Here is a 26,916-nt window from a genome sequence, read left to right as displayed (position 1 = left end):
AAGTTAAAATAAAACCAAATTAGTTTTAACTTCATAGTTAGACATGTTTGTATTAGGTGAATTTGGACGAACTAAGCACTTTCAGCAAAAAAGGTGGTCAGTCATCTTATGCATCAAAAAGAAAAAATGCTTTCAGAAGTAAAATATACACTACAACTTCCTCATTGTCTTGTCTCCTTTTAAGTTGCTCTGTTTAGCTCACTTCTCTTGTTCATATTGTTCAGACGTGCTGTACTTACCAGATGGTACAGATGTGCGATGACGCACAGACATGCTGACCCCCCTCACCTTTCTTATCAATCATACTTCAGTTAGCAGAGAGAGCAAATTATCAGGCCACCCATTTGTTGCCCAGGCAACGGAACATTTTTGAGAAAACCTGCAGGATGAGACAACAATGATCACGTGTACTCTGATCCAGATGTTGTCCACCGTGCACACAATGAAAAAAAAAAAAAAACAAAAACAGGCAAGTTTGACATTCAAGTTTTTTAATGTGGTGCCCAGACTGGAGAGTTATATACAGCCAAAACAATCAGACAAAGATATATGGCACCAAAAATCCTTTTTTTTCCCCCAACAGAATAAAGACATATACATAAATATAACTCATCCATTTACAACATAATGTGCTGATTTAAATTTAGAGCCATTATGTTTGGACAGCATCAGTATATACAAATCAAACATCATCTTCAAATCACTTTAGTCTGCTTAAACTCTTATGTGCTCTAATGTTAATCCTTGAGGCAAAATAAAATAATAACATTACACTGATAATAAAACAATAAATGACTCTATTATATTTCATACAGTACAGTGTGCTTGTGTTTCGAGGCAGGATGAACAAGATGAAATAACCAAACATGGGAAAAAAACAAACAAAATATATACTTTACAAAGTATTTACATGAATCAATCATGTATTCCAGGCACCGCAAGAGCAAACATACGACTCAGAGCCAGCAAACAGACATATTTACACCAAGTGCTTCATGTGCGAACTGAAGAAATGTCCGATACCAAGACTGCCAACATCTCTGAATTTGGGTGGAAAAAAACTGGAAACAGCTAAGTGATCACGGCAGCAGGTGATTTGTCCTATGTCCAGTTTACGTCCTTCCCTCGCTGTTTATAGAATGTTTTTTCCTGTTGCTTTTTACGAGTGAGAACATGTTTGCTTTCTGCCCCCCTGAGGAGACATAGATCAGTGATAACATTATTGACAAGAGGGAGGAGAGTGTTTGAATGTCTGAACAAGGCCTGAAGTAGACGATGTTGTCAGCTAAGGCTCAGTCTGAGGTGACGGCGAGGGCTCTTCTTTCTTTTCTGCTTCAGAGGTCGAGTTCAGGGCCACGTCTTGTTTTTTCTCTTTTGCTTTCTCCGGCTCCTTCGTCCTGAAACATCAAACAGAGGAGTCATTCTCACTGACACATCCCATGTGCCGCAAAACTGGCCAGACAGTAGACTTCTCAGTGTTGGTGCAGTTTGTTATATTGTCCAGCAGAGGGCTCTTTTTGTTCAGTTAAGGTTCCAGGACACTATAAAATGACAACTAGTGGTCCACTATACAATGATTAAAGCAAAAAAAGAGAATAAAATATGCATGTGTAATAGTAAAGTAACACGTGATTGCACTGTTAAGAAATTAGTGGTAAATATGACATTAAGGTGAGTCAGGTTAGAATAAACTACAAGAGGGAGACATGTTAACCAGGATGTCTGCTGGATCGCCACACCTCCAAGTGACCTCGGAGTGAAGGAAAAAAAGTGTTTCTTCAGCAGCTACATTTTCTAAATAGTTTTGAGTTGTCTTGCTGATATTTTTCATCAAGTTTGCTGCTAATTTAGATTTGGTAATAGATACTTTGTGGCTGCATGTGCTTTACCGTGCCATCTTGTATCTATACTTCCTCAGTAGTGGATATCAGAAGCACAGAAATGTCTCTCTCTCTCCAAGTGTCTCTTGTAGTTTAGCCCTGCTTGTAGCCTGGGCACTAGGAAAGCTAATGTCAGTCTATTGATTCCCATGAAAACTGGTACAGACATTCATGGTCCCCAGAGGATGAATCCTAACCTGACTCCACCGCCACCCTGAGGTTCACAATTGTATTTTTTTATGGTGATGTCTTTATTTTCTCAAGCAGTTTCACTGTCATGCAGTTCTCTGGTTACTCTACTGAATACCTGCAAAACCAATTTGTGCTAAGTGCTTATTAGCAAATGTTAGCATGCTAACATGCTTAGCTAAGATGGTGAACATGGTAACTACCTGCTTAACATTAGCACGTGGATGTTAGCATTTAGCTCGAAGCAAAGTCTCACAGAGCTGCTAGCATGGCTGTAGACTCTCAGTCTTGTTTTCTTCTCTATTTCACCATGTACTTATAAAACCAAAACAGCAGATGAAACGCAACTGTAACTATTAATTTTAAGTCATCTTGTCAGTTGAGTTGAGGCTTTTATATACATACACAAGTAACATTTCCACCTTTAGAGACACTGCTGCTCTGGCAAGAAACAGACCCAGTGAATAAAGACAGTTGATGATAGAAGCTGTAGACTCTTAGTGCTTTAGAAGTGACTGATGTTAAAACATGTTTAACTATTTCAAAAGCCCAGGCAACACTGTAAGGCTTCTCTATAAGTCTGTTATGTAAATGTAAATGTCTATCGTCTGTGGAATTTCTTTAAACGCTAATACTCTAACAGAGGTGTTAGGGTAGAGGATAAGAGGATAAGACACTTAATGGGTGGTTAAAGCAAAGAGATATGTTCAGGAATCTAGCTCTTGAGAGATCAAAGTTAATGTTCTGAGGTCAAAGGTCATAATTTCGAACGGTGACCTTGGCATGGGAGCAGGCCGGTTACTGGGCAGGACATCCCAGCTAGAGGTAGAGCTGTCACAGGATCAAAAAAACAGAATCACATGACTAAAAGAGAGAGAAAATCATTTCACAGTGACAATGTGCAATTATTTCAAAACCTCATCTTCTCTCCCTCCTCCACTCTCATTAGGTAGAGGGATCGCAGGTGACATTTTAAAGTAATTGCGCGCGGCTGATTGACATTATGAAAGCCAGTGGTTCCCAAAGTGAGATTCAGGGACCCACTGAAGACTCCCTGACAAGGTTTTCAGGAACCCGAGAGAAAATGAAGGAGGTTATAATTTCATTGTAATCACATTTGAAGATTGAACAGTGTGAGAAGATTACAGAGGTCTGTTGTGATGAGAGGTTTAATTCTCCCTACCATCAGTTCTAACAGTAATCCAGCAACAACATATTCAATAGTTAAAATCATTAGACCATGAATTGGATTGAACACATACATATATGGGAACTTTGGGAACCCTTGATCAAAACAGTGGAATGGTTAAATCACTTAGTGGTCGGACACAGGAGACACCCACCCCATACTTTCATTAATCAGTGGTAGTTATGAGAGAAAGTAATAACAGAGCCATGTTATTGCAGCAGAGGTCAGGAGTTCAGACTATCCTTAGCACTTATCTTAGGGTCACTTTTATGTTGAAACTTTACAAAGAGGATTATGCTTTTACTGACATTTCCATGAGATCCCAACAAGAAATTCCTTTAAATGAGTAATGTTACTTTGACGTTTGAAAAAAAAAAAAAAAAAGGCTATGTGAATTTTGCATCATTATAAAAAGAATTGTGAAAAAAAAGAAAAAAGATTGTCAGTGCTCTCTGGTATAACTCTCGCTCTCATAACTATGTTATAATTCAACTGTGTATAAATTACCTCAAACATACAGTATCAGTACTGCAATTTCTTGTTATTTATTGGCTAACATCACCAATAGCAGTATATCAGCCATACTATATATCAGTTGTTTTCACATTTTCAGTCTCAAATGTCCTTGTAGAGCACACAGATGACCATAGGTGTCCAAAATAGGTGTCCATTGCAAATATTACTGTATTGCCAATTTTCCTCTGCATATTATTTGTTTACCACAGCAGTGATCCAAGATCTGCACTTAAGGATATCTGTCAAGCACAAAACGAAGTCACAAACAACACAGTCAGTGCTAGTTGAGCATTTTTGTCAGTAGCGAATCAAGTATGCCACCTGTTTACCACGACTGTTTCATGGTGGAGGAGTGTAAAAAATCTGCCAAGAGATGGGAGATAGAGGAATGAGAGGGGATTGGATTTTTCCACTGTGTCTGCAGGTCGGACAGCGACAGCAAACACTGGTGGCCAGTGTCTGCTGCCACCACTGGTAGGGGGAGAAACAGAATGGCAAACAGGCCACTGAAATGGCCATGCGTTGCCGCAGAATTCCTTACCGTATCGTCTTCACGATGAAGCGAACGATTACTGCCAGACCTACGCAGCCACACATCACCCCTATCACTATGGCTGTGACTTCACCTGCACAGGAAATGAGAGAAAAGCACAAGAGATTAAAGAAAACGTCTCAAAACACAGCAATAAACCAGAGCTGCTAAATGGTTTAAAGAAGTGACATGATTATCAGTAACATTAGTCATGTAGTCTTACCAGAGGAGAGCTCCTTCCCTGATTCTACAGCAGATAAAAGATGGAATAAATCATTAGCAAATCACTGTGGATGTTATCTCTCTGTCACACACTTTATAACACAATGATTTGTGGGTTTATCTCAGCAGAATCTGCTGTTCAGCTGTTTGAAAAGGTTGCGTCTAGTCATTCTTGCTGCCTCTGACAGCAGTGCTGATATCACAGGCCTTCCAGCTCAGTCACTCATCACAATGAGCACTTCACACAAATTCTTTTCTCCTTTGTCTTCGTCTACCACTCTGTCTCCCTCGCTCACTTCTCTGTCTCTTTTTCCCTCTCCCCTTTTCTCCGTTAGACTTGTGTGATAACAATGGAGTCAGTGTTTAGTTTTGAGAAAATCCTTTTCTCTAATCAGCTCACAAACAAACACTGCACCCCCGTCTCTTGCATTTCCACCCCTTCTCTCTCTCTCTCCCTCTCTGTTCCTGCCTTTCCTAAGGCTCTCTCAGACAAAGTCACCGGTAATCCTTAATATTCCGACATTGTTCTCCACATTCCACTTTTCACTCTTTGCATGGGTTGTGCTAATTGCTAGCTTCGGTCTACGTGGCCACCCTCTGTCTTGTTGTTGTGGTTTGCATTATGAGCAGCAGGGAGCCAGAATAATCCACCAGTGTAGAAGTGCTGTTTAGGTAAAACACAGGAGATCAAAGCAGAGCTGCTGTGACCTTTTGCACTTGTACATTTGTGCAGTCTGAAAGATTAAACTCTGAGGATATAGTGATCATAAATTACACTAATATTCACAAGCAGATGTCTTGACTCCTATCACATACAGTGCCTCTCAGTCGTGCCAGCTGTCGACACAGAAGAGTGGGTGTCATGAATATCTCTTTCTGCGTTCCCTGTCCGTCTAACCTGCAGAGAAGGAGGTGAAGACGACCCTGTGGTTGAGCGGCTGTGTTGTGCGGTAGTTGTCCTGCAGCAGCATTTTGTCGGGATCTGAAACTTTACTGGAGTAAAGTATCGTCTCCAACTTCAGCAGCTGGAGTGGAGAGATGAAGGAGGAGAGAGATGGAGAGAACAGTCACAGGCCTGGGGTGGTAACGTAAGTTAGCTGACTGACATCGTCTTATACCACATTAAATATGAGACTGTGACACTAACAATGAATTGGGGTGGTGCTGAGATAAATTTGGTTATCAATAATTTCATTTTTATCATAAATAAGAATACAAATCACTTGAAATACTTAGTCCTGTAAATCTATCCTGTTTCCAAGGAGGTAACTCAAATGTACAGTGTTTTTTATACTTTAAAAATCTATAGAAGTAATGTAGTTTTTGTAAGATGAAGTCTATCAGTCAATATCAACAGCAAACTTCCTTACCTGTGCCTTTGAGATCTGAACCCTCTCGTGGAACAGCGTCCAGATCACACTCTGATAGCAGGGCGGCGTTGTTAGGGAGCCGTTGTAGCGATAGTATCGTCCCAGATCCTTAGGGAGCAGGGTCTGGACATCAAAGGCTGGGATGGAGACTTTCTGGTCTGACAGTGGAGGAAAGGAGGAGAAGGAAGAGTATATTAGTTCGGTTGGCTGTAGCAGCACACAGGAGGAAAACAACTGAGAACTGTTGTTTTTTCATCAGTATCTGAAATGCCCAGAGCAACGTGTTTCATTTAGTTATTTTCTGACAGAGTCGTCATCTTATCTGCTCAATAAACTGTGACTGGGGAGTGTGGTGAATGCATTTGTTTTTAATTAAATCAATTCAAAGTGACAGGAAACTGCAAATTACAAAGCAGCGATTGAAAAAGATCTAAACCGCTCGCTAACCTCTAAATCACTTGACTAGGAATGAACAAAAAGATACACTTTTCTGAATTTTTCCATGGAGTTACCTGCGTGTTTGATGCGGCTCAGGTAGTTGATGATGTTGTTAAATGCCGGGTTTGTCTCCTCACCTGTCTGGAAAGCCGAAACTCAGCTTTGAGTGTTTCTTACATCTCTCAAAATTCTCGTGCTAAACGTTTTTTATTAGTATTGTTTTAATACCACGATGAGTATTCCTAACACAGCCAGGCCGTCTCTCTGCGTCATCGCTGCAGACATGTTGGGGTAGAGTTCAGAGTTGTAGTGAACCACGTGAAGCTGGAGAGAGGAGGAAGCACGGTCAGTTTAGTCACTTTGGTGAGAAGGAGACAAAGGAGAGAGAGAGAGAGACTCATCCTGGGTTAGTCAGGAGAGAGATGAGGGCTAAAAAAAAGAAAAGCGAGAGAGAGTGAGAGCGAGCGAGAGAGAGGAAAGGCTGCGTGCTAATTTGTTTTCCCCCTGAAAGAATGACTAAATAAAAATAGAGCAACAAGGAAAGACTGCTGTGACTGAGAAAGTGCTTAATTGTCTCATTACGTAATAAGACCATGCATTGTATTTTGTGTTTGTATTTTTTCTCATTGTGTCTTCGTTCTTGTATTTTAATCATTAATCTTCTTAAATTCCCTCACACCACTTCCCCTGGTGTGAAACCTTTGTGTTGGCATATCTCACCAGGGACAGATGGACAGGAACGAAGGTGCTGAGACAGCTTACCTTCCCTCCTTAACACACCATCTTGTTTCCTTCTTAAAAAGGTTCTTCAATCACTCACTAGTTTTATTTATTCCTCTCTTTATGTTTCTGTTTGTTCTTTTTAAATCAACAACAGTTCATCACAAAACTTTCCCGTCTGTTGCTCTTCTGTCTCTGCAACCCTTTGCTCTAAAGGCCATCCTTTATCCCACAGTAAATCAGAATAGGGATCCAAGCTGACTCAGCTATAATAGATTTGTGAGTGTGTGTGTTTGAGAGAGAGAGAGACAGAAGGTATGAGGTGAAATAAGGGACACGGTCACAGAAGAGAAAAGAGATTAATTACAGCAAGAAAGAAAGAAGGAAAGAAAGAAAGGGATTCAAACTTCCTGGAGCGACATTGTAACCTCACCCTATAAAGAAAGCCAAATATGTTTCAGTTCATCTCTCAAATAATTCAATGCAACAATCCTCACAAAATCCCATAAAAGCAGGGCTCACTAGAGCTGCTACTGACTAATTGTTGTAGGTCTTGAGAATATAAATATTTAGTTCCCTTTTTAAAAAAAAAATAATTCCCAGGTTGTGTGTCACCTTTTATGCATAACCAGTTCACCATCCTTTCCACAAAATATTATTTTATATTGCAGTAATGGTTGATCCTAATTTTTTTTTTACCTGCACAAATATCACACTATTAACTTGGTAGTATTAACACAGTTCATCTTCTTCTCCATTACAGTGAACAGAAAGTAGATTTCTGTGATGCTTTTTTAGGGGGGTATTTTTGACATGTAAAATCTTGATTCAGAGTCTCAGCTTTTTTAATTGAATTTTTATTTTTGCCTTGGACATTGGCCTTTACGCCTGTTCATGACTCTGATTGGCTGTGACTCGTGCCGGAGTTTGTCTGTGGATTTTACCGTTTACAGAGGGCTGTGTTTAAACGTACCTCTGCGTCTGCGCTCAGCCCGTTGATGGTGTGTTCACTACCCCCGTGGCTCGGCCCGCCGCTGCCCCAGTGGAGGTGCATTTGTACAGCCGTAAAGAGCCAAGGCAGCCCTTCCAGTCCCATCCACTCTGGCAGCTCAATCACAGCTGATGGAGATGAGAATGAAACAAGGCCAATGACTTTTTCTTTCTGACCTCTAAAAAATTTTTTTAACTAATCCCCTGAACTCATTAATGGCCAATAAAATGTTTACTGCCAGTTTATGTTTAAGGATGGTGTAGTATAAACAGATTAATTGTAAAGCTGCTTAGATACCTGGAGAGGGTGGAAATCAGCTGTTATAGTTACCTGTGTGTCCGTTATTATACAGAGTGAAGGGCTTGTTGCCGTGCTGACTGTAGCCCAGCGGGATCACAGGGATCAAACTAGGGTCATATTTAGTCTGGGTGGTAACCACGTCAATGGGGGACTGAGATGTACCACCGCAGTCAGGGAAATACTCAGACCACTCAGACTGACCCACCAAGCCTTTGACAGGAGAAAAAACAGGGGAAAAAATGATGTCATCTAATCACACAGCTCACTGCCTCAGAGTCATCCAGTGAAAAACCTCTACTGAGCAGTCTGTAATTAGCAGAACAATTATTCCCCAGTGTTCTCTTTAAAAAATGTAAAAAATAGAAGCATAAACAAAACACGCTGAATGTACAGTTAGCAATTTGAAACATGTTAAAAAAACATTTCTTTTTCACTAGAAAAGATTTTTCACTAAATTGAAATTCCAGTGGCCAATAATTCATATCAGCTGCATCTTTACTGCCAACGTAGATTCATTTAGAAAGTCAGAAGGTGCTGTCTTTTTCATGTGATTCAGAATTGGTTTCTATATTTGCATTTTGTCCATCAACGCTGGTCTTCATAGTAGCACACATGGAGGTGTACAGGACATTGATAACTAAATGTTCCGGATAGACATGAATATATTTTACCTGCAGCTGAACTCTGCTGTTGCTTTGGATCAACTAATGCTTAACATCAAAATTGAACTAATATGCAGGGTGATCTGTACCTCCCATGAGTCAAAGAAACTCACACAGATATAACTATTTATTGATTAACTAATGTCGCTTGATAACAGCCACAACACTGTCAAGTCTTACAATCGATAGATCTGAAAGGTGTAACAGTAAACTGAAATGATGTTTCGCCATTACAATAAAATCAACGGAGGTCACACACAGTTAATTTAATCTTGAGTTAAGTAATAACATTTTTTCTATTCTAAATTTGACATCGAGATTAGACAACAACAGTGTTTTTTATATGAATAAACGTGTTCTCTGATTATTCTTGAATCTAATGTCCCTATCTTCATGCTGGTGAAATGCTTTACTTTTTTTATTTTTAGACATTTTAACACTAGTCTTGTTAAGACAGCAGCAATATTACAAACAGATGGAATTACTACAGGTTTTACTATTTACAACAGGCAAAAACATTAAAAAATTAAACATGTTTTTGTGGTAATAACGGATAATTATCTTACAAATATTCTATCTGGAAAATGACAACTTTGACTCCTGAATGACAAATTCAAATTGCATTTGAAAATAAATAAAACCTGAGTCATATTCTAATAATTATGTCAAAATTTTAGATGTAATGGTACTTTAATGATGTAGTAGTTAGATGTAATGGAGCTTCTAGCTGACAAGATGTAACAATGTATTTTCACTTTCATTAATTAAACCTGCTCCATATTTCAAATTCTTAGACAGACATTAGAAATGAGCTCTACATTCATCCTCATTCCAATTAAAAGCATTGAAAATTAAGAATTTAATTAAAAGTTGGACAGAGAAATATTAAGAAACTAAGTGGGAGAGGATAAAGTGATTGAGGCCTGGGTACACTGAGTAAAAAAGAGACTGGTCTCCCCAATTGCATAATAAAAGAAAGTTAGAAAAAGGAGTCTGAATGAAAAAGAGAGTGACATGTGAGTCAAAGAATCTGAATTTCAATTGCAAAGAGAGGAATGCTTTAGAAAACAAGCACACCACTGACACAATTTACACAGACAAAAATGTGTCAGTAGTGAGCAAGAACAAGGATCCAATCACATATTTGCAGTTGCAGGTTATATGCTTTGGTAAGAAAAAAAAAAGATTAGCCAGAATTTACTTCAAGTGCTGTATCACATGTGTGTAAGCCATTGATCGTAGTTCGGTTGTAACACAGTCTTCTCAACCCGTTCAGCAACCTCTTATACATAAGTACAGTAAATACAGTAGGCCCCCTTCTTCATCTCTCTCTGGCATGTACATTAGTGATGTAAAAACATACCACATCCCTTCTCCCCAGAGTCCGCAACCCCCACCTTGTACCTCTAATCTGTTCTCCGCCCCCCCACCCCATCCCTCACCCTTTGCTACTCTCCACAGCAAAGCCCCTCACCACGACGCGACTTCAAAAGTTTGGTCCTGCTGCCCTGCCATTGGTCGTCATGGAGGTCTCCATGGTAACCAGAGGCCGAAAATTCTAACCCGGTGCGCCTGCTCTACCTCTCCTAGCATGCTACCCCTGTCCTGAATACAGCCAGGAACAAAGACACAGACACACACACAGATATGCAGATTCACTCACTCAGAGCATGATGAGGACAATGGTGGAATGTGAGGCTGAAACCATGTAATTCTGCTCTTTCATGTGACAAAATGTTGCGCTGACTTTCCACTTCAGCTAACAGCTCGTTTAGCTTAACAGTAAAGGCCACATCATGTGACGCTGTGTCACACAGCATGCCTCACACCCTGAAGACTGAGGGTGAATCACACTCACTTTGTGACAAAAAACTAATTAAATACATATAAATTCAAGAAACACATCACTCAGTATGCAAGCTACTACTCTGACATGACACCTCATGTTCTGCACAGCACACTTGCCCCTGTATCTAAATAGGCTATGTATAGATACCAGTTTGCTCCAGACACAGCCGCTACAGTTTGCCGTGCATTCTGTATGTACTGTATTGGTGTTGGTCGTCTGAATACACGCAGCGAGTGGTTGTCTGTGTGCCCCATTCATTCCCACAATGTCATTGTCCACGGCAAAGGCAGCCAGTGTGCGTCCACAGAACAATAAACACATAGGTTTTTTGTGCACTGCAAACAATACAGGGCACGATTTGGTATGCTTTTGCTTCATCCCGTCCCATCTCCCTCTATCTGTCCAACACCCTCTCTCTTTCTCTTTCCTCTCCTCTCTCGCCTGCTTCATCCTTGTGCACCTGCCTCCCTTCCCACCAGCCTCTCGCTAAGCCCTTTTTTTTTCTCCCTCCTTGCTCTCTTCCTCTCTATCTCCCTGCACCCCCTCATCATCTCTGTGTGACTGCTGTGCTCATGCCAGCTTGTTGAACTGTAACTAATACAGACAGAGAGGGAAGGAGAGGAAAACAGAGGGAGAATGGGTGGTAGATATGAGAGGGGGAGGGATAAAGCATGAATCCTACTGAAGTTACACAAGCTTTTTATGGTAGTTAAAATGTTTTAGAGATACAGGTTTAGCATGTGCAGTGAAGTTAGGGTGAGTAGTTTCAGTCAGTCAGATGGTTGAGCTTATTTTCAGATAAAACCTTGATGGAAAATGCCTTGATGTAAAGCATCCTGTATTCAACATTAAACTGTTTCAGCAGCTGCTCATATCATGACTGGGAGAAACATTCCATCATTTCAGTCCAATTGTCAATTATCTCCTTGTTATTTATTACAACACTGACCCGAGGATTCCTGGTCACAATATACTGTACTGTTTATCCGACATTCCCATTTAATTTAATGCCTAATTTTCTGATTTTTAAAATCCCTCTTTACAACACTTAATACTGTTTTACATGGGGTTTGCTCCACAAATAAACTTGAACTTACCAGTGTAGGTCCAGGTGATTTCCTCTGAAAAAGAACAAAAGAGAAATACTCCTCTAAAACACTCTTTGCCAGTTTTCATTCTGTTTTCATTCAGGTTCACAGTAGTTCTGTAATTGACTTTCAACAAACACTGACCTTTGTAAAAGCATCAGATTAAACATTTTATATTTACACTTAACTATAATATGTTTTCATCTCTTCCAACCTACAGTCACTGCTGCTTCCAATATCATCCCAGTACAAGTTGTTAATTCCAAACTTCAGTAGCCCTCAAATACTTCTCAAATCCGATTGTTATTTCTGGATTTTACTACTGCTCCACTTCTAAATCTCACACTGAAACTCCCAAACACACAAATATCAAAGTGTGCTAAATCTCATGATGCTGATTATTATGTTAATGAAAACCTTACCGGCAGCAGGGGCAGCTGTCCACTGGAAACACCCGAGCATTAGAAGGATAAAAAGACCCAAAGAGTCCATGTTAACCCTCCTTGCCCATACACAGAAATGAATGAAAGCGGACGGAGAGATGGGGAGCAAGTGAGAGAGGGACAGAAGGAGAGAGAGAGAGAAAGAGAGAGGGAAAGAGAGAGAGAGAAGCAGGGGGGAGACTGACTGGGTCCCACCTGCTACAGCTCTGTTTCAGAGCCAGTGTGTGGATGTTACAGGCTGAATCCACCCTGGCATACAAGGCACCAAAGCAGGAGATAGATGGAGAGAAAAAAAAGGAAGTGTAAAAGGAAAAGAAAGAAGAAGGAATCAGTGAGACGAGGGGACTACAAACAGACCAGTGAGTGAGAATGAATTCAGTGTTAGTTACTAAAAAGAGGGGGATACAACAGAGGGTGAGAGGGACAGAACGCAGGGTTGAGAAGAGGAGGAGGGGGTTACAGCACGGCTGCAAAAAAGAGGGAAGAGAATGAAAGAGAAGAAGAGAACGGCCCATATGATGTGAAAATGCACAGATCACGACAGAGGGGAGAGGGAAACGTGAGTTTGAGAAGAGGTGACTGATGTGTCCTGCTGGGTGAGAGGAGGCTGCTTCAGTTTGACTGTAAATTTAATCTGATCTAATTTATCTTAATTTCTGGTTCAGTTAATACCAGGTATGAGAAGAAGAGAGGACAAGGATGTATCACACTGGCTGGTTCAGTATATATTGTTAATATAAGGCAATATTTACTTTGAACTCCTTGTCACATGTTGGATTTCTCTGATTTGTGATCAGTTTGGCTGAAGAGTGATTTTCCTCTCACAGATTGTTTGATTTGGCACTTGTACTGAAATAATATTATACAGTTGCACTTCAGCCTATACCCTCTTTTATATACATGTGTATTGTATATAGTATACACTATACAGTATGTGAGGGATATCTTTTATTGATAGTACATTTTTAATGCAGGGTATTGTATATTTTAATTTTAAATTTTCTGTTTTTAATTCAGAGTGCCTTGGTGAAAGAATTCAATTGTATAGAGTCCTATTGTGCCTAAACAGGTGATAATAAACTTATAAAGACCTGAAGAGGTAAAACTGCACAACATTTGTCAGAAAAATAAGCGTTTTCTCCTCCTTGTTAGTCATGTCTGACCCCCTGACTACATGGTGCCTGAGCCCCAGGTTGGGAATCACATGACTAGAAAAATGACATTTTAAATGAATGAGTCTCTAATTGTGTAACACTAAGACTAGTTCCTCCATTTACATACATACAATACAATACCTTTATTTTCAGGTCCCATTGAAAACATATATGCAAGATAATACTATGTAAGACTATGTGTTTTTAATTTGACAGTTTTACACCACACATGTATATTGTTTAATTTATATATGAAGTGTGGTATATTTCATGTGTGAAACATTTATATAAATGTATGAATGCTATATGTGGCACTACAAACATTTATTTTCATGATCAAAAAATAATTAATTAATTGATCAATCAATTAAATGTTTTAAATTCAGAAGCTGAAACCAGAGAATATGACTGAAATAATAAATCCAGTATCAAAATAGTTACTGATACATTTTCTATTAGCTGAATCTAAATGTAGTGTGTGAAATATATATTTAATTTGTTGGAATTAAATACACAACAACTGTGTTGTGTTGTTGTGCACATATATAGTATGTGCACAACAACAGATTTTTGTTTTTCATATGAGAAGTCAGATGACGTTTTGAAATGTAGTAGGACAGTAGAAAAAGGTGTAAATAATCAAATTAATGATGGCTGATGTTACTCTGGTTTCTGGGTCCTGATATTGTACTCATTGTCCCACTAAGTGTGTTTACAAGCACACATGCATTCTGGTTATGACTGGGTTTTTGGAGTATATGTGGCACATGTAAACATCTTGTCCTGGTTTTAAGAAACACAAATATGCCACCTGGAGGACTCTAGTGGAAACCAGTAGCATTTGAACACCTCACACAGGTTTCAGAAAATCCTTTATTGGACACAGAGGCCGAGACGTTGAGAAATCAAGACACAACTGCACACAGATAATCAGAAACCTGGGTCCTGTTAGAATGATGAATACAGAGACATAAATAACCACGTTTCTCATGTCCCAGATAAGGTCAGAACCAGGAGTCTGCTTGTAAATACACTCACTGTCATGGTTTGCTGCAGCATTTGAATACTTAATTTTTAATAAAAGAAACCTACTGTTCTTTTAGTCTTCAGTTCTCTATATAACCATCGATGAACCAAGTCCTTCAATTGAAATGCAGTGTGGCCTTTTCAGCAAGAGTAGTAGAATTACATAAACTTGCATCATTCTGTGTAGGAAATGATTTATTTTATATGTATGATTTTTGCAGTCTGGACAAAGACTGACAAAGACTTGTGTATTTTACAAGCCTATGTTTCCAATTTACAGTATGTTTCTGTTACAGTAAAAAGGTTACATAAACAGAACATACTGTTCACTAACTTTATTGACTTGTTCCGTTTTGAACACAAGGGGGAGCCCTCTCCACATGACATAAAAGGCTGATTCCTTAAATGGAAAATCCACCTTAAAACAGAATTTACATTGTGTCATAAATTCCTTTAACATTGTAAAGACTGGTTTCTGCTCCACAGACCATGAATGATGGAATAACTGTGGTAATTCTGACGGGAAATGGTGAATCACAGCCACATTTTTAAAAAAAGAAAAAGAAAAGATAAACAATGGGTGAAACATCTAAAAACAAAATGTGAGCCCCTGCGAGTCCAACAATATCTTCATTGTCAATGGAAAAATTACCAATTAAAATCTTAATGCTCCAATTAGCTGTTGAAATTGAACATTTCACTTTTTCCTTTTTATCTGAATCACTGCAATATCAATGTCAAATGTGTTTTCAGGGTGGAGTTCCCAGTATCAATGGCTATTCAGCCAAGAGTCTTTTGATCTAGATTACATCACATTGTGGAGTCAAGGATAAACTTAAAACATTCAAATCAAACTGCAAAGGTTACATCACCCACTACACAGTGCAAGGCAAGAGAGGAGCCTTTGTCTCAACTTTAAATAACTTAAGAGGTAGATAGATAGGTAGACAGACAGACAGATGTGATTTAGCCACTGCAAAACTATTTTGTCAATTACAAATCCAGTGATTAATTTCCTATTCTGAATTTTCTGTGATTTTAGGGCTCGCTCTTATCTCCTATCTCGTATTGAAAAATTTCCATAGATTGTTATTTTCCATCCGTAATCTGAAGACTCAACATTATTCCAAGTTATTAAAGATGACGTATGTGGTCAGAAACATCTGTACTATCAGCATGTGGATGTTTTAGCAGGAGCTTCATTGTAACCATAATAATTTTCGTCATCACAATCACCATGGAAACTTCAAATTCATGTAAAATCTCGCTGCTCTTTTCTCGTAACTGGTCTGTATGTGTTTTAGAGTAATTTGTTTCAGTGGTGATGAATATTTGCAACATGATTTCACATCTCTGTCTCCATCGTCACGGTTTTTTATTTGTTCCCCACCTCCTCTGTCTGTCTCCCCGCTCCATCTTTTCACACTGTGTACCCGGCCCGGCTCAAACGTGGAGCGCTTCAACCAAATTATGCAACAGCAGTAACCTCCGCCGGCCTCCCATTGGTCGCTCGGCGTTCCATTGACGGGGCGTGGCTAGACTGTATTCGCACGCCATTGGCTACGCAGTCGCGGAGGGCGTGTCGGTTGATTTCATTCACAAAATCTACCGGCGGAGCATCTCTCCAACATGTGATGATGTCTCTGTTTATACCGGCGAACACATGTCTCCGCTCCGCAAATGTGAGCAGGGAAGAGACGCTGCAGCTTTGGCAGAAGGACGGGAAGTCAGACTGCTTACGAATACACATTAATGTAGTGATTTACTGTCAGATTATATGTCAACACAAATATTGTCCTACAGCCACTGAAGTAGAGCTCAGTTACATTCATAAGATCTGATAGGGTAAAGCGCTCTTCTATCAAGACCAATGCAGAATCCATCTGTATGACTGACAGAGAGATAGCGGTCGGTTGTGCTAGGCTGCTTTGAACCAGTTTTTTAATGCTTTAATTTTGAACAACAATAATAGTCTATGACTTAGTAGTAGTACTATTCCTTCTTGTCATTCCCTGAAATATGAACTGCACCGTCTAGACAGTGGGGCATTTGCAACCACATGTATAATTTCATCTTGTTCCTTTGTCAAAATTGTTTAATTGTGATATGCCAGTAATAACTTAAATTCCTCCAATGTAGAGGAGTGTGAATTAGACAGACAGACAGGCTGGCAGACAGGTGCAGTGCAGTAAGGACACAGCAGCAATGTGTAATTGTTCCCCAGCTGTCCTGGTTTCCAGGTGAAACGTGATATGTTGCTCGGCCTCTGCAACGAGAGTGGGGAGACAGTTTATAGTTTAGCCTCTCTTTAGGCCTCTGTCTTCCCTCAGGCGGATCTGATTTCTGTTTTGGTGTCTGGCTCTCATCACACCTGCTGGTGCATTTGGCCTTAAAAAAACTCCTACATGCTTTCACTACCTGAATGCCTGCATGCTTTCACAAAGTCATTATGGGAATGTGAATAATATGATATTCAATATGGCTGAACATTCTGTTGTTGAGCTGTTTCAGTCTCGTCTTTACATAAACCACAAGTCATTTGAGGACATGAGCCCCAGCAAGAGATCTACAAATCATCTACACTGTGTCTTAACTTCAGAGGCAACATAACTGATTTTTTATCAGATGTGCATTATGCCATTTCTGCTTAGACTAACCCAACTGAGGAGGGCCCTTTTTTTCCATATTAGGGACCAATTGGACACACTGCCCTTTGACCCACTTCATCGACAAAAGCACCCTGCATAGGCTTAGGCTTAACGTGGTCATTCGTATTGAATTCTCAAGCATGTCAATACAAGGGACAGTAATGAGAAGAGGATGGAAAGGAAAAAAACACACACAAACCAGGTGGGGGGATGGGACTCCGAGGGAAGGGAGATGGAAATGATGGGGGGTGGTCTTCAGCTCTCATGAACTCAGAGGCGGTTCATCGGGTTCGTGTGCTGCAGAGGAATCCTGTTGGGGCTGGAAAGCTTTTCCTGTTGACCTGGTCTCTGTTGCGTATACAGAAACAGGAACCTTTCCCTTGGTTTACTATTACCAAAGGTTAACAAGTATAATGTTTGGACAACAAGAAGGTGAGTGATTGTGCATAGTTACAATGCCAAAAGACAGGTATTGTCAATCACACAAGGACACAGTTTTGTGTGTGTGTGTATGTGTGTGTGTGTGTTGAAGAGAGGGGGTCAGTGGGTTCATGTGTATGTTGTATGTATAGTGGGGGAAGGGCAGCCCTTTCAACCCTGACTGCAGCACGCAAGGCGCTTAGAGGCACCCACCACTCCTCATCTTTTAACCTGGAATTTCACATCTAAAAATACTAGTAAAAGCCGGCATAATAACTGACCTGCAATTAAAGTCTTAAGAAGAGAGAAAATACCAATACTGTATGGGAGTATGGGACAGATGATGTGTGTGTGTGTGTGTGTGTGTGTGTGGTCTATACATGCTGATATACTGCACTGCATGCTTCAAGTGGGAGTCACTGAGTTCACGTTGTAGTAACCTAAAGCTTAGGGGGAGGGTTGCTGCTACAACACCATAAATCACTTGGAAACTGAGTTGCTACATTATTGTCAAGTCTGCCAAATATGTCTCTCACTTGATAGATTACTAATTTAACAAAAGAGATGCAATGACACAAAATAAAATGGTACATTTCATTTTACAATGAAATGAAATTTCACTTTTTTTTTTTTCTTTGAACTCCTATGTTGAGGCTGGTTTTCCAGTTGTGCAACCTGAACAATGAGATTTACATGCGTAGGGATGTTTGTGACTCTACATATTTGAGTCACAAAGCCTGTTTATCAGTTAAACTTCCAAGACTACAGAAAATTCACATCTCCTGAGGCAAAACTGCAAGAGATATCCAAAGCTACAGTATATTCCATTTAGAAGAACAGTTATATTACCCAAGATATCTCAGATACAGTCAATGAAATTATGTTGAAATAAAAGGTTGGCCTATTCCTGGCAATGTTGCATAACCCCAGCCATTACAAATGTGATTCTTCTGTTCCAGCTCCCCACAGTGTTACATCATATCTTATAGGTATTTGAGCCCATAGAATTGTCAAGTATACAACACAGGCGTATTGATGAGCGAGTTTATCCTTGAAGACCCTTAACAGTAAAGCTGTAGAAAGGAGTCATGGAAGTGTATCCTCACATTACTGGGCTGAGAGAGTTGAAACCTGCCATTGAATCAAATGGGGGGTTTACTGATGTTGCTAGCGAGCCATATACTGGGAGAAAGTGGTTTACTGTGCATGAATAGATTTTACATCCCAGAAATCCAGACAAAAGTCGTATTTCTTATGTCAGCCAACAGTATTCCTTCTGGTGCTCGTTAGTTATGCATACATCTTTTCAATTAAACCCAATCAGTGTGATCGGGTGCTGGGTTGCATAAGGTTCCTTGTTTTCTGGCGCGTTCACAACGTGCGCGTGTCTTTTATGTTTTGAATGTGAGGGGGCGGGACCATTGTGTGTGTGTACATCAGATGCATAGAATATATCGTGCATCTCTCGTGCCGACGCCGTAGTCCGTGCATGTGTTTACACCACACACCCGCTCGCGGTAGTAGAGCGCAGCCCTGCCCCGACACCATATACACACGAGCTACACATGAGTGGACAGGACCGTGAGTGCCCCGGCCGCGGTCCAATCAGCGCCTAGTAAATCAATCACTGGCTGGACGGTTCGGCCAACGGCGTGCGCCGCCGCCGGGCCGGCAGCCAATGGGATACACGCAAAACGTGGGCACGTGGATCCGCGCACATGTTGACGCTCGTAAAGTGCCGAGAGAAAGAGCGAGCAAAGACAAACCGATGAACGGCCGGGCGGAGCGAGAGAGCTGAGGCTGGACGCCCCGATGCTGCTCCAGCTACGGACTGAGTATTGACGGACTTGTCGTTTCAAAGTGGGAGATAGAGCCGTTAACGCGTCTTTCCGGTAGCTGCTGTTTTTTTAATGTTATCACATCACTGAGGGTGAGTATTTCTTGTTTTGTGGCTAAACGTTTCCCGAAGTTGTCAGGGCAGCCTAAAGGAATTTCCTGTCCCGATATATCCTGTGTGTGCTCCCGGTACAATTTAGTAACACAACCTAAAGCTATTTTTCCCCCTCATATAGCTGTGTGACAGCATTTTAAAAATAATTAACTATTTTCATATAATAATGTGCGATTGTCAGGACTTATTTTGCGAGAACAATATAATGATACATCATGTTTGAGCTCATATTTGTTATTTGCTTTGTTGGCAACCAGGCGGATTGATTTCAGATTAAAAATTGAAACGCTGTTAGCCTGGTTCCACATGTAAGGAAACGTTTTGTATGAGATTGTGCGGTGCGTTAGTTCCTGTTGTGGGCATCGTAGTGCGCAGAAACAGACGGGCAGCCAACACCTGAGACGCAGCCTCATGGTCCGTGCCTACCTGTGCAGACTATGCCGACATATGCACCATCCCACCCCACCCCACCCCACCTCACCCCATCACAGCTACCATGGGCTATGAACCACATCAGAAAGGGCGTTTTTATAATAAAAAAAAAATAAAAGGAAAAGAAAAAAGGAATAAGGACCACATTTAATTGTTGCCTTCTTCCACTGTTTGCCTCAGTTGACTCATTCAAATGCATGTAAACAACGTGACATTTGGATTTTAAGAGGAAACAACCAGCCTGAAGGGAAGCCAGCCATCACACACGAATAAAATGTGAATGGCAAAGCATTTTGTCTGTTGTAAAAGTTGAACAGGATTGGTGAGATCTTACTATATTAGAGATAAAGTGTGGACTCTGAGTGGGTTCTGGCTTTTCTTGCGCCTGTGTGGGCACACTGGGAAAAAAAAAACTGCACCACTCTTCCTCTTTTGTCTGTGAGAGTGTTTAGACTATATTTGTCGTATTGATATAAAGCTGTGTTGGTGTGTGTAGCAGTTGAGTGTTATTCTGTGACCCCTCTAATTTCCCCCCTCTGTGTTGGTGGGATCAGAGACCAGCAGGCACTCAGAGATTACAGAGAGAGAAAGAAAGGGAAAAAGAGATGAGAGAAAGGCACATGGCCAAAGATACAGAATGTAAAATGTGAGTAAGAGGAGGAAGAAGAGGAGGTGGAGGAGGAGGAGGAGGAGGAGGAGGGCTGGTCTGTGGAAGAGGAAAGGAAGAGGAGCACTAAGGCTTGTGTGTGTGTGCATGTGCGCGCGTAACGAACAGGATGAGCTGAAGGGAGAGCGGAGAGAGATGAGAGGCATACAGAAATGCAGCCAGAGAGGAAAGAGAGAGGTTTCTGTGTGTGAGAGAGAGAGAGAGAGAGAATCCAAAGGGGGGAAGGGGGGGTGGAGAGCAAGCCCGAGACAGAGAGGAGGGGCTAGAGAGAGCACCGGAGGCAGTGGGAGAGAGAGAGAGAGCGAGTGCCTATTCTGATTTCACTACTCTACAATCTCCCATCCCCCTCACATTTTACTCTCCTCTCCAGTCTCCAATCTCCTCAATGGGAGCCAGACATGCACTACCATTGTGTGCCTACTGCCTAGCCCCAGTCCCACTCTGCACCATGTTAAAGTAGGGCACTGGTATACCCACCATTTTGAGTAATTGGGGTTATTATTTTTGGGAGGGAGATAGGTTTAAAAAAAAAAAAAAAGAGTTCTGCCAAATAGCAGTTCTTTTGCACTGATTTTTTGTCTGTGCCTTTCACTTCTCTGTCTCCATGTGCTCTGCCTCTCTCAATTTAAAACCTGCATGTTTTGAGTTTTCAGTCAAGCTAGGTTTTTGCTTCTCTCTAAGGCGAACTGACTGTCATAGTAACTCTGACCCTCTGCTGCTGCTGCCCCAACAGCAATGCAGTCCCAGGGCAGCACTTCCTCTCAGCCCTCCTTCGATTCCCTGAGCTCCAGCGACAGCCTCTTGTTCAGCGACTCGGAGCAGGCGGAGGACGACACAGACGTCTTCCTGACAGACGGCTCCTCCTCCGTTATTATCAGCGGGGCGGGTGGGGCCGCGGCTGATGGAGACGGGGGATCGGAAAGTCCCGGGTCCCAGTGGACGTGCGACGGCTTCACAGATAAAGAGGAAGAGGAGGAGTCGTACAGGTCGGAGAGGGGCGGTAAGGCAGATGAGACGGATCTCACAAGCCGGATCCCAAAATCACAGGGAGATCTGCTGTTTGCTCAAAAGGTAAGGGGCTTGTCTGGGTTGGAGGGCCCTTGGAAAAAGAGAGTGATGAGGAGTGGGATGACAGAGCGGTGTGTGTGTGTGTGTGTGTAGAGAGAAAAGCCCAGTAGACTGATTCAGACAGCAAGCCTTGACCCAAACTAACTAGTAATCTATCTTCTTTTCCTCTTCCTCTGTCAGTGTGCTGAGCTGCAGGGTTTTGTCAGGCCCCTGCTGGAGCTGCTGAATGGACTGAAGAGGGGCCGATTCGACCGTGGTAAGCATCCTTACGTCACCGTCTCCAGAGGAGCGTGTGCGCGGCTAAACATGTAGATGCTGAACGCGGGTTTATGTGATCTGAGTGGCCTCCATCTATTGAAATAGAGTGTATTCCCCCTGTGCAGCAGCCTGTATTGACGCAGCCTATCGATGTAGTCCAAAGTGCAGCGTGTGTGAAGCGACACTCTTGTGGCTGACTCATCAGCTCACGAGACTGTGGTGCCTGTGTGTGAGACAGAGTCTGAATGTCTACGTGTGCATGCATTTTCCGTGACTCTATAGACTCAGAGTGCACATGGCTGACTGGAGGAATGTTTTTTGATTGACAGGTTTGAGTAGTTTCCAGCAGAGCGTTGCCATGGATCGAATCCAGAGGATCGTGGGGGTTTTACAGAGACCCAACAGCGGGTGAGACGTCATTCACATTGTACCACCATCCACCCTCAGTTTCCTGCCTCTGAATCGTTAGACAGAACATCTTAGTTGGATTTTAGATTATTGAATTGTAGTTATAACAAGAAGGGAGCAGTGTGGTAGTCTTCTATTTCAAGCCTCATCTCCTGTTCCATGTTTTATTGAACAGTCCTTGGGGTAGGTAGAATTACAGCATTCACTGGCAGTAGAGAGAAACTCCAAACTTCAGAGGGCATTTTATCTGGACCTACACACAGGACCATAAACATCCAGATGTTTTCTTACGCAGTAACACAATCGCATCACCATCTGTTCCTCGCTTTAAATTTCTATCTCCCCTTTCTTTTTTTAGGGAGAAGTACCTGAACACTCTGCTCCAGGTGGAAATGATGCTAAAGCTCTGGTTTCCTCAGATCCCCACCCCGCCCGTCTCAGCAGGCTCCAGCGTCGCCACATCTTCTGCCCGCTCCCTCCAACACACTTCCAGCTCCACCCCGCCGCACAAGCACAGGGATCAGTTACATATTCCCGTCAAGGTGAGAACTCACGCTTTCCTGTGTGTGCGAGAGCCTACATGTTCACACACAATCAAACCGCACCACCACCACCACAAGGTCTGTATTCACTCACAGATAACTCTCCCACTCATTTTTCCAGAAGCGCAGACTCAGCTGGACAGGTACAGACACTCCCACGCCTCCCCCGGTGCTTTCCAAGTGCCCTCATGTCAGAGCAGGGGAGAAGAGGGTGAAGCAAGATGAAGATGAAAGGGACGACCCCCCTCCTCCTCCTCCTCCTCCATCATTGGCATCTGACGTGAATCAAAATCCACCAGATGTGGCCGGTAACAGCCAGCTAAACGAGGACACAAAGGGAAAGGACAGTGACAGCGAGGAACTAGGCAAGCTATCAAAGTATAAAGCAGGTCAAAGCTCTGAGCCGAGCCTGACATGGGTTCACGTCGCCCCCATCCTGTCCCCGCGAAAGGCCTGCCCCTCGCACAAGGGCACGGGGGCGGCGCCGACAACCAGCGAAAACCAGCCCATTGCTGCCGTCCTCCCGCCAAGAAGGAGGGGCAGCCCTGCTACGCAAGACAGCTCTGTCTCTTCTACCACACCCTACAAGCACCCCAAAAATCTGAAGAAGCCAATCCGGTGCCAAAGCCAGCCTGTTGCTGGACAACAGAGTGAGAGTGAGACCATCAAGGCCTGTCAGGGTCAAAGCCAATCTCCTCATGTCACACTTAAGCCTTTGCCCAGAGTGTGCCCCACCCCCTTAGAGACCTGATGCATTGAAGGAGCAATGAGCCGGCAGCCTTGCTTTGTTACACCATCGAGCTGAAAGCTGCTGTGAGAGGAAGGGAAGAGGCTGAAGGCCTGTCATTATAGATCCATTAAAGAGAGGAAGGGGAGGAAAGAATTGTAGGTGCTTAGATGTTGAAGACAAATGATAGACGACACGTAACCCCTCATCAAAACCACAACTACAACGGTTATTTCAAACAACAGGACGTGATGTATTTCAGTAAATCAAAACTCTTTGATAATCACAATCCCATAATAATATAAACGGTTGAGGGGAATAGGAGAGAATACCTAAAACTTAAAGGCTATTTACAGGTTACTGAGTTAATGACCAATAGGAGAGATTTTGATGAGCTAATGCTAGTTCCACCTCGGCATGAAAACAATCATTATACTGTATCCAGCGATGACTATTTTAGCAGTCATCCAACTTGAAGGACAAGCTTGATCAGAAAATAGAAAAGCTGATGTCAGTGTTAAGAGTGAAAGCTTCAGAGGTTTAATTTGATGAGGTAATTCTAGTTAGGATTCAATCCAGAGTGAAAAACACAGGGTGAGCTGAATTTGATTCTAGTTTTACAGCAGGAGACTTGTTGACTTTACTTTCACTTGTAGATAGAATCGAGGTTTGCAGAGGAAAAATGACACTGAGGTCATTTGAAAATCTTGTAGCTAGTGATGTGAGAAATACAGTGTACAGAACGCAGCATTATACTGTACGTGTGGTGTGTTAGAGTCATCGGAGACTTGTGGAAAAAATGATGTCATCAACTCACGAATGTAATCCAAGAACTGTTTGGGCACTTGGGCTGGCAGATCAGTGGCAAGACATCGAGAGTGACATCACAGCGATCAGCGAGGTCACGCAACTTTTCTCATCGTGCTGTGACCGATAATCAGCGTCATGAAGATCCGAGAAAGACTTTTTAAAAGACCAGCCTGAGGAAAAATAAGAACCACTCAAGGACGTATGACTCCAGACAGTTAATTTATTCATGTGTTGATCTGACACTGCTTTTATTTATTGTTTGTATTTATTTATTGGGCAGCTAAGTATCGCCTCCTGTGCGCTTGCATAGCCTGGCCTACAGTTTTTTTGTTTTTTTTCCGAGGAGATTGGGAAGATGCTGTTGACAGTTTGTGGTTTTTATTGCTATCACGAGGATAAAAAAACTGAAGGAAGTGAAATCTTATGATTGGACTATTGGACTACTGTGCCTTTTTACCAAATAGGATGTGTTCAGAAAAAGCAGCATTTGGTGCTTTTAGTGCACTCATACTGCATTTTGATTGTTTGCTTGTATTTCACAAAACCAGTACACATTCAATCATGATAAAGCCTACATGTAGTCATTTTCATGTTACTTCTAAACTTACACACAGCATCAAAACCAACAGTATCATCAACCATCTTCTGCTTAATATCTGGTGTCCAGCTCTACTATTCTGACATCTACGGTTAATCCAAACTGCCTACATCTTCAGCTTTTACACACACCTGCAGCAGTGGCTACTGTTTGTCATGTAGTGTTAAAGGAGCTATTTGCAAGTTTTTCTGTCACTACAAAGCCAACATTACAGATGGTTACTTAGCGGTGTATCAGAAATGTTGCGAGTTCAGTATCAAACTTGCAATGCCAATGTTTTGCTTCTAGTTCTGTTACTCGTTTTATTCGGCTGAAGTTAGCAAGCTAACCAGCTAGCTCCGGCCTGTCTCATCACTTTCCGATAGTGACTCATTGTAGCGGCCGGGATGCCCCCAAGAAGGTGTGCTGCTCAGGGGGCATAACTATTTGAATTGGAAACACAACAATGGCTTTTGAACCAGGACCAGGACTGTGGGTAAGAACCACCCACTCCCGCCAAATAATCAGGTTCACAGAGAAAACTTACAAATAGCCCCTTTAAAGTGTAAAGCTGCCTTCGGGGCTTTTCTTTTGTTTCTGATCGACCAAGGAACAGACTAAACTGCACTTATAGCTGGTGTTCTTGAAAACTTGAAAAAACAGAAAATATAAATGTAACCCTCTACTGCTGCTATTATTCTAATTCCAGTTCTAACTTAGACGTTTGATAGGAGGCGCTCTCTCTTAATTTGGAAATTTGTAGGAGGGCATTTAGTGATGTGATTGGATTTACCTATACTGCAAAATAATTGTAAATATTTAGACTAAAGTATTTTTAAATTGGTATGAGTGGTTCATACACGATTTACATAACTCGGGGTGGGGAGGTGGGTGGGGGGATAATCCACGTACCAGACCTCCTCCTCCGAGAAAAGCACCACGTGTGAACACTGAGCCACTGGCAGCCTCGTTTTTGGAGTAAGGAGAGTACAAATCTTCAGTCACAGAATCAGAGTCAGCTCATTCTGCCCCATTCTGTCTTCAAGAACGACAGTTTGATGTACCAGACGCTGACTCTCGATCAGAGGCTGGGGGATGTCTTCCACCCAACTCCTGTTTTTATACGGTTGTGGTATGACAGACAAGCCAATTGCACTTATTTTTCATTGTTAATGTCCTTTTTTCCATGTATGTTTTCTACTACAGTGACCACTGCTGACTGGTCAGAAATAATATGTCTTGTTTATTTTAGCTGCCTTCTTCTTCTTCTTCTTCTTACATTGTAGTATCACACTGTAGTTCCCCCGCGCCTCCCCTCCCCCACTCTGCTGCATTCGTCTGCTCTTGCCCTCTCTCTCCTTCACCCCCCCCCTTCAAATCTTGTTAGTACCTTTTCTTTCTGAACTAAACTCTCTCTTTCTCTGACCCCATCTTTACATGATATTACTCTTCTGGCTACTTTTTCAATAATGATACAAAAGGAAAAAAATCTTTTAATAAATGACACGTTTTTGAAAGCTGAACTATCTGCCTGTATTTTGTGAGCGTTTACACATGTTTTTTGCGCCCGCACGTTTTCATTCTGTGATTTCTTTTTGCTATAAAACGATGTGGTGATGTGAGTAAGACTTGTTTTGGAAAGCAGCTCTTACTAAACAGATGTGTGACTCAGTGGGGTGCAGATTTAGAGACTGTACATTTTGGAGTGTGCGTGTGTGAGTGGGTGGGTGGGGGGGGGTGTTGGTGGTGAAGGGAGGAAGGACATGGTAGCGATAAAGGAGGGGCAACTGGGTGTGAGACTACAGCCTCAGTAATCTGACTGACAGTAGTGGGGGGGCT

General features: G+C 41.9%; 2 protein-coding genes and 1 long non-coding RNA gene across 8 annotated transcripts in view; 2 read left to right on the top strand and 1 right to left on the bottom strand.

Moving 5' to 3' along the window:
* Positions 1-5,517, top strand: part of LOC127143333 (uncharacterized) — a 31,794-nt gene extending 26,277 nt beyond the window's left edge. The window contains exon 3 of the long non-coding RNA XR_007814656.1: positions 5,433-5,517. This is a non-coding gene — a long non-coding RNA (uncharacterized LOC127143333). The remainder of the gene's footprint in view (positions 1-5,432) is intronic.
* Positions 475-13,170, bottom strand: ca14 (carbonic anhydrase XIV). Of its 6 annotated transcripts, none has more exons than XM_018680442.2 (13): positions 12,369-13,170; positions 11,956-11,979; positions 8,378-8,557; positions 8,030-8,175; positions 6,565-6,660; positions 6,411-6,477; positions 5,899-6,056; positions 5,427-5,553; positions 4,530-4,553; positions 4,316-4,400; positions 4,096-4,137; positions 2,847-2,900; positions 475-1,397 (listed from the first exon to the last, which is right to left on the bottom strand). In XM_018680442.2, exons 1-13 carry the CDS (start codon positions 12,436-12,438, stop codon positions 1,286-1,288), a joined length of 1,185 nt encoding a protein of 394 aa, XP_018535958.1. In that variant the 5' UTR covers positions 12,439-13,170; the 3' UTR covers positions 475-1,285. The 6 variants fall into 6 exon arrangements, with proteins under 6 accessions (XP_018535958.1, XP_018535960.1, XP_018535962.1 ...); XM_018680447.2 differs by having other exon boundaries at positions 1,308-1,397; positions 4,104-4,137; positions 12,369-13,165; XM_018680444.2 differs by lacking the exon at positions 2,847-2,900 and having other exon boundaries at positions 12,369-13,168.
* Positions 13,171-19,291: 6,121 nt separating this feature from the next.
* LOC108885914 (uncharacterized) lies at positions 19,292-26,600 on the top strand. The gene is made up of 6 exons (XM_018680440.2): positions 19,292-19,567; positions 21,421-21,758; positions 21,936-22,011; positions 22,343-22,421; positions 22,780-22,963; positions 23,085-26,600. Exons 2-6 carry the CDS (start codon positions 21,423-21,425, stop codon positions 23,712-23,714), a joined length of 1,305 nt encoding a protein of 434 aa, XP_018535956.1. The 5' UTR covers positions 19,292-19,567; positions 21,421-21,422; the 3' UTR covers positions 23,715-26,600.
* Positions 26,601-26,916: the final 316 nt, after the last annotated feature.

Source organism: Lates calcarifer, linkage group LG15 (genome assembly GCF_001640805.2).
Source record: "Lates calcarifer isolate ASB-BC8 linkage group LG15, TLL_Latcal_v3, whole genome shotgun sequence".
NCBI lineage: Eukaryota > Metazoa > Chordata > Actinopteri > Centropomidae > Lates > Lates calcarifer.
This window is presented reverse-complemented; position numbering and strand designations above follow the sequence as displayed.

What these genes read in the sequence shown, in the direction of transcription:
- ca14 (XM_018680442.2), bottom strand. Translation starts at nt 12,438, where the DNA reads ATGGACTCTTTGGGTCTTTTTATCCTTCTAATGCTCGGGTGTTTCCAG. An exon ending in GACAGCTGCCCCTGCTGCCG is followed by an intron (nt 11,980 to 12,368) that starts GTAAGGTTTTCA and finishes GTTCTTTTTCAG; the next exon opens with AGGAAATCACCTGGACCTAC. An exon ending in CTTCACCTCCTTCTCTGCAG is followed by an intron (nt 4,554 to 5,426) that starts GTTAGACGGACA and finishes TATCTGCTGTAG; the next exon opens with AATCAGGGAAGGAGCTCTCC.
- LOC108885914 (XM_018680440.2), top strand. Translation starts at nt 21,423, where the DNA reads ATGCAGTCCCAGGGCAGCACTTCCTCTCAGCCCTCCTTCGATTCCCTG. An exon ending in GAGGGGCCGATTCGACCGTG is followed by an intron (nt 22,012 to 22,342) that starts GTAAGCATCCTT and finishes TTTGATTGACAG; the next exon opens with GTTTGAGTAGTTTCCAGCAG. An exon ending in AGTTACATATTCCCGTCAAG is followed by an intron (nt 22,964 to 23,084) that starts GTGAGAACTCAC and finishes TCATTTTTCCAG; the next exon opens with AAGCGCAGACTCAGCTGGAC.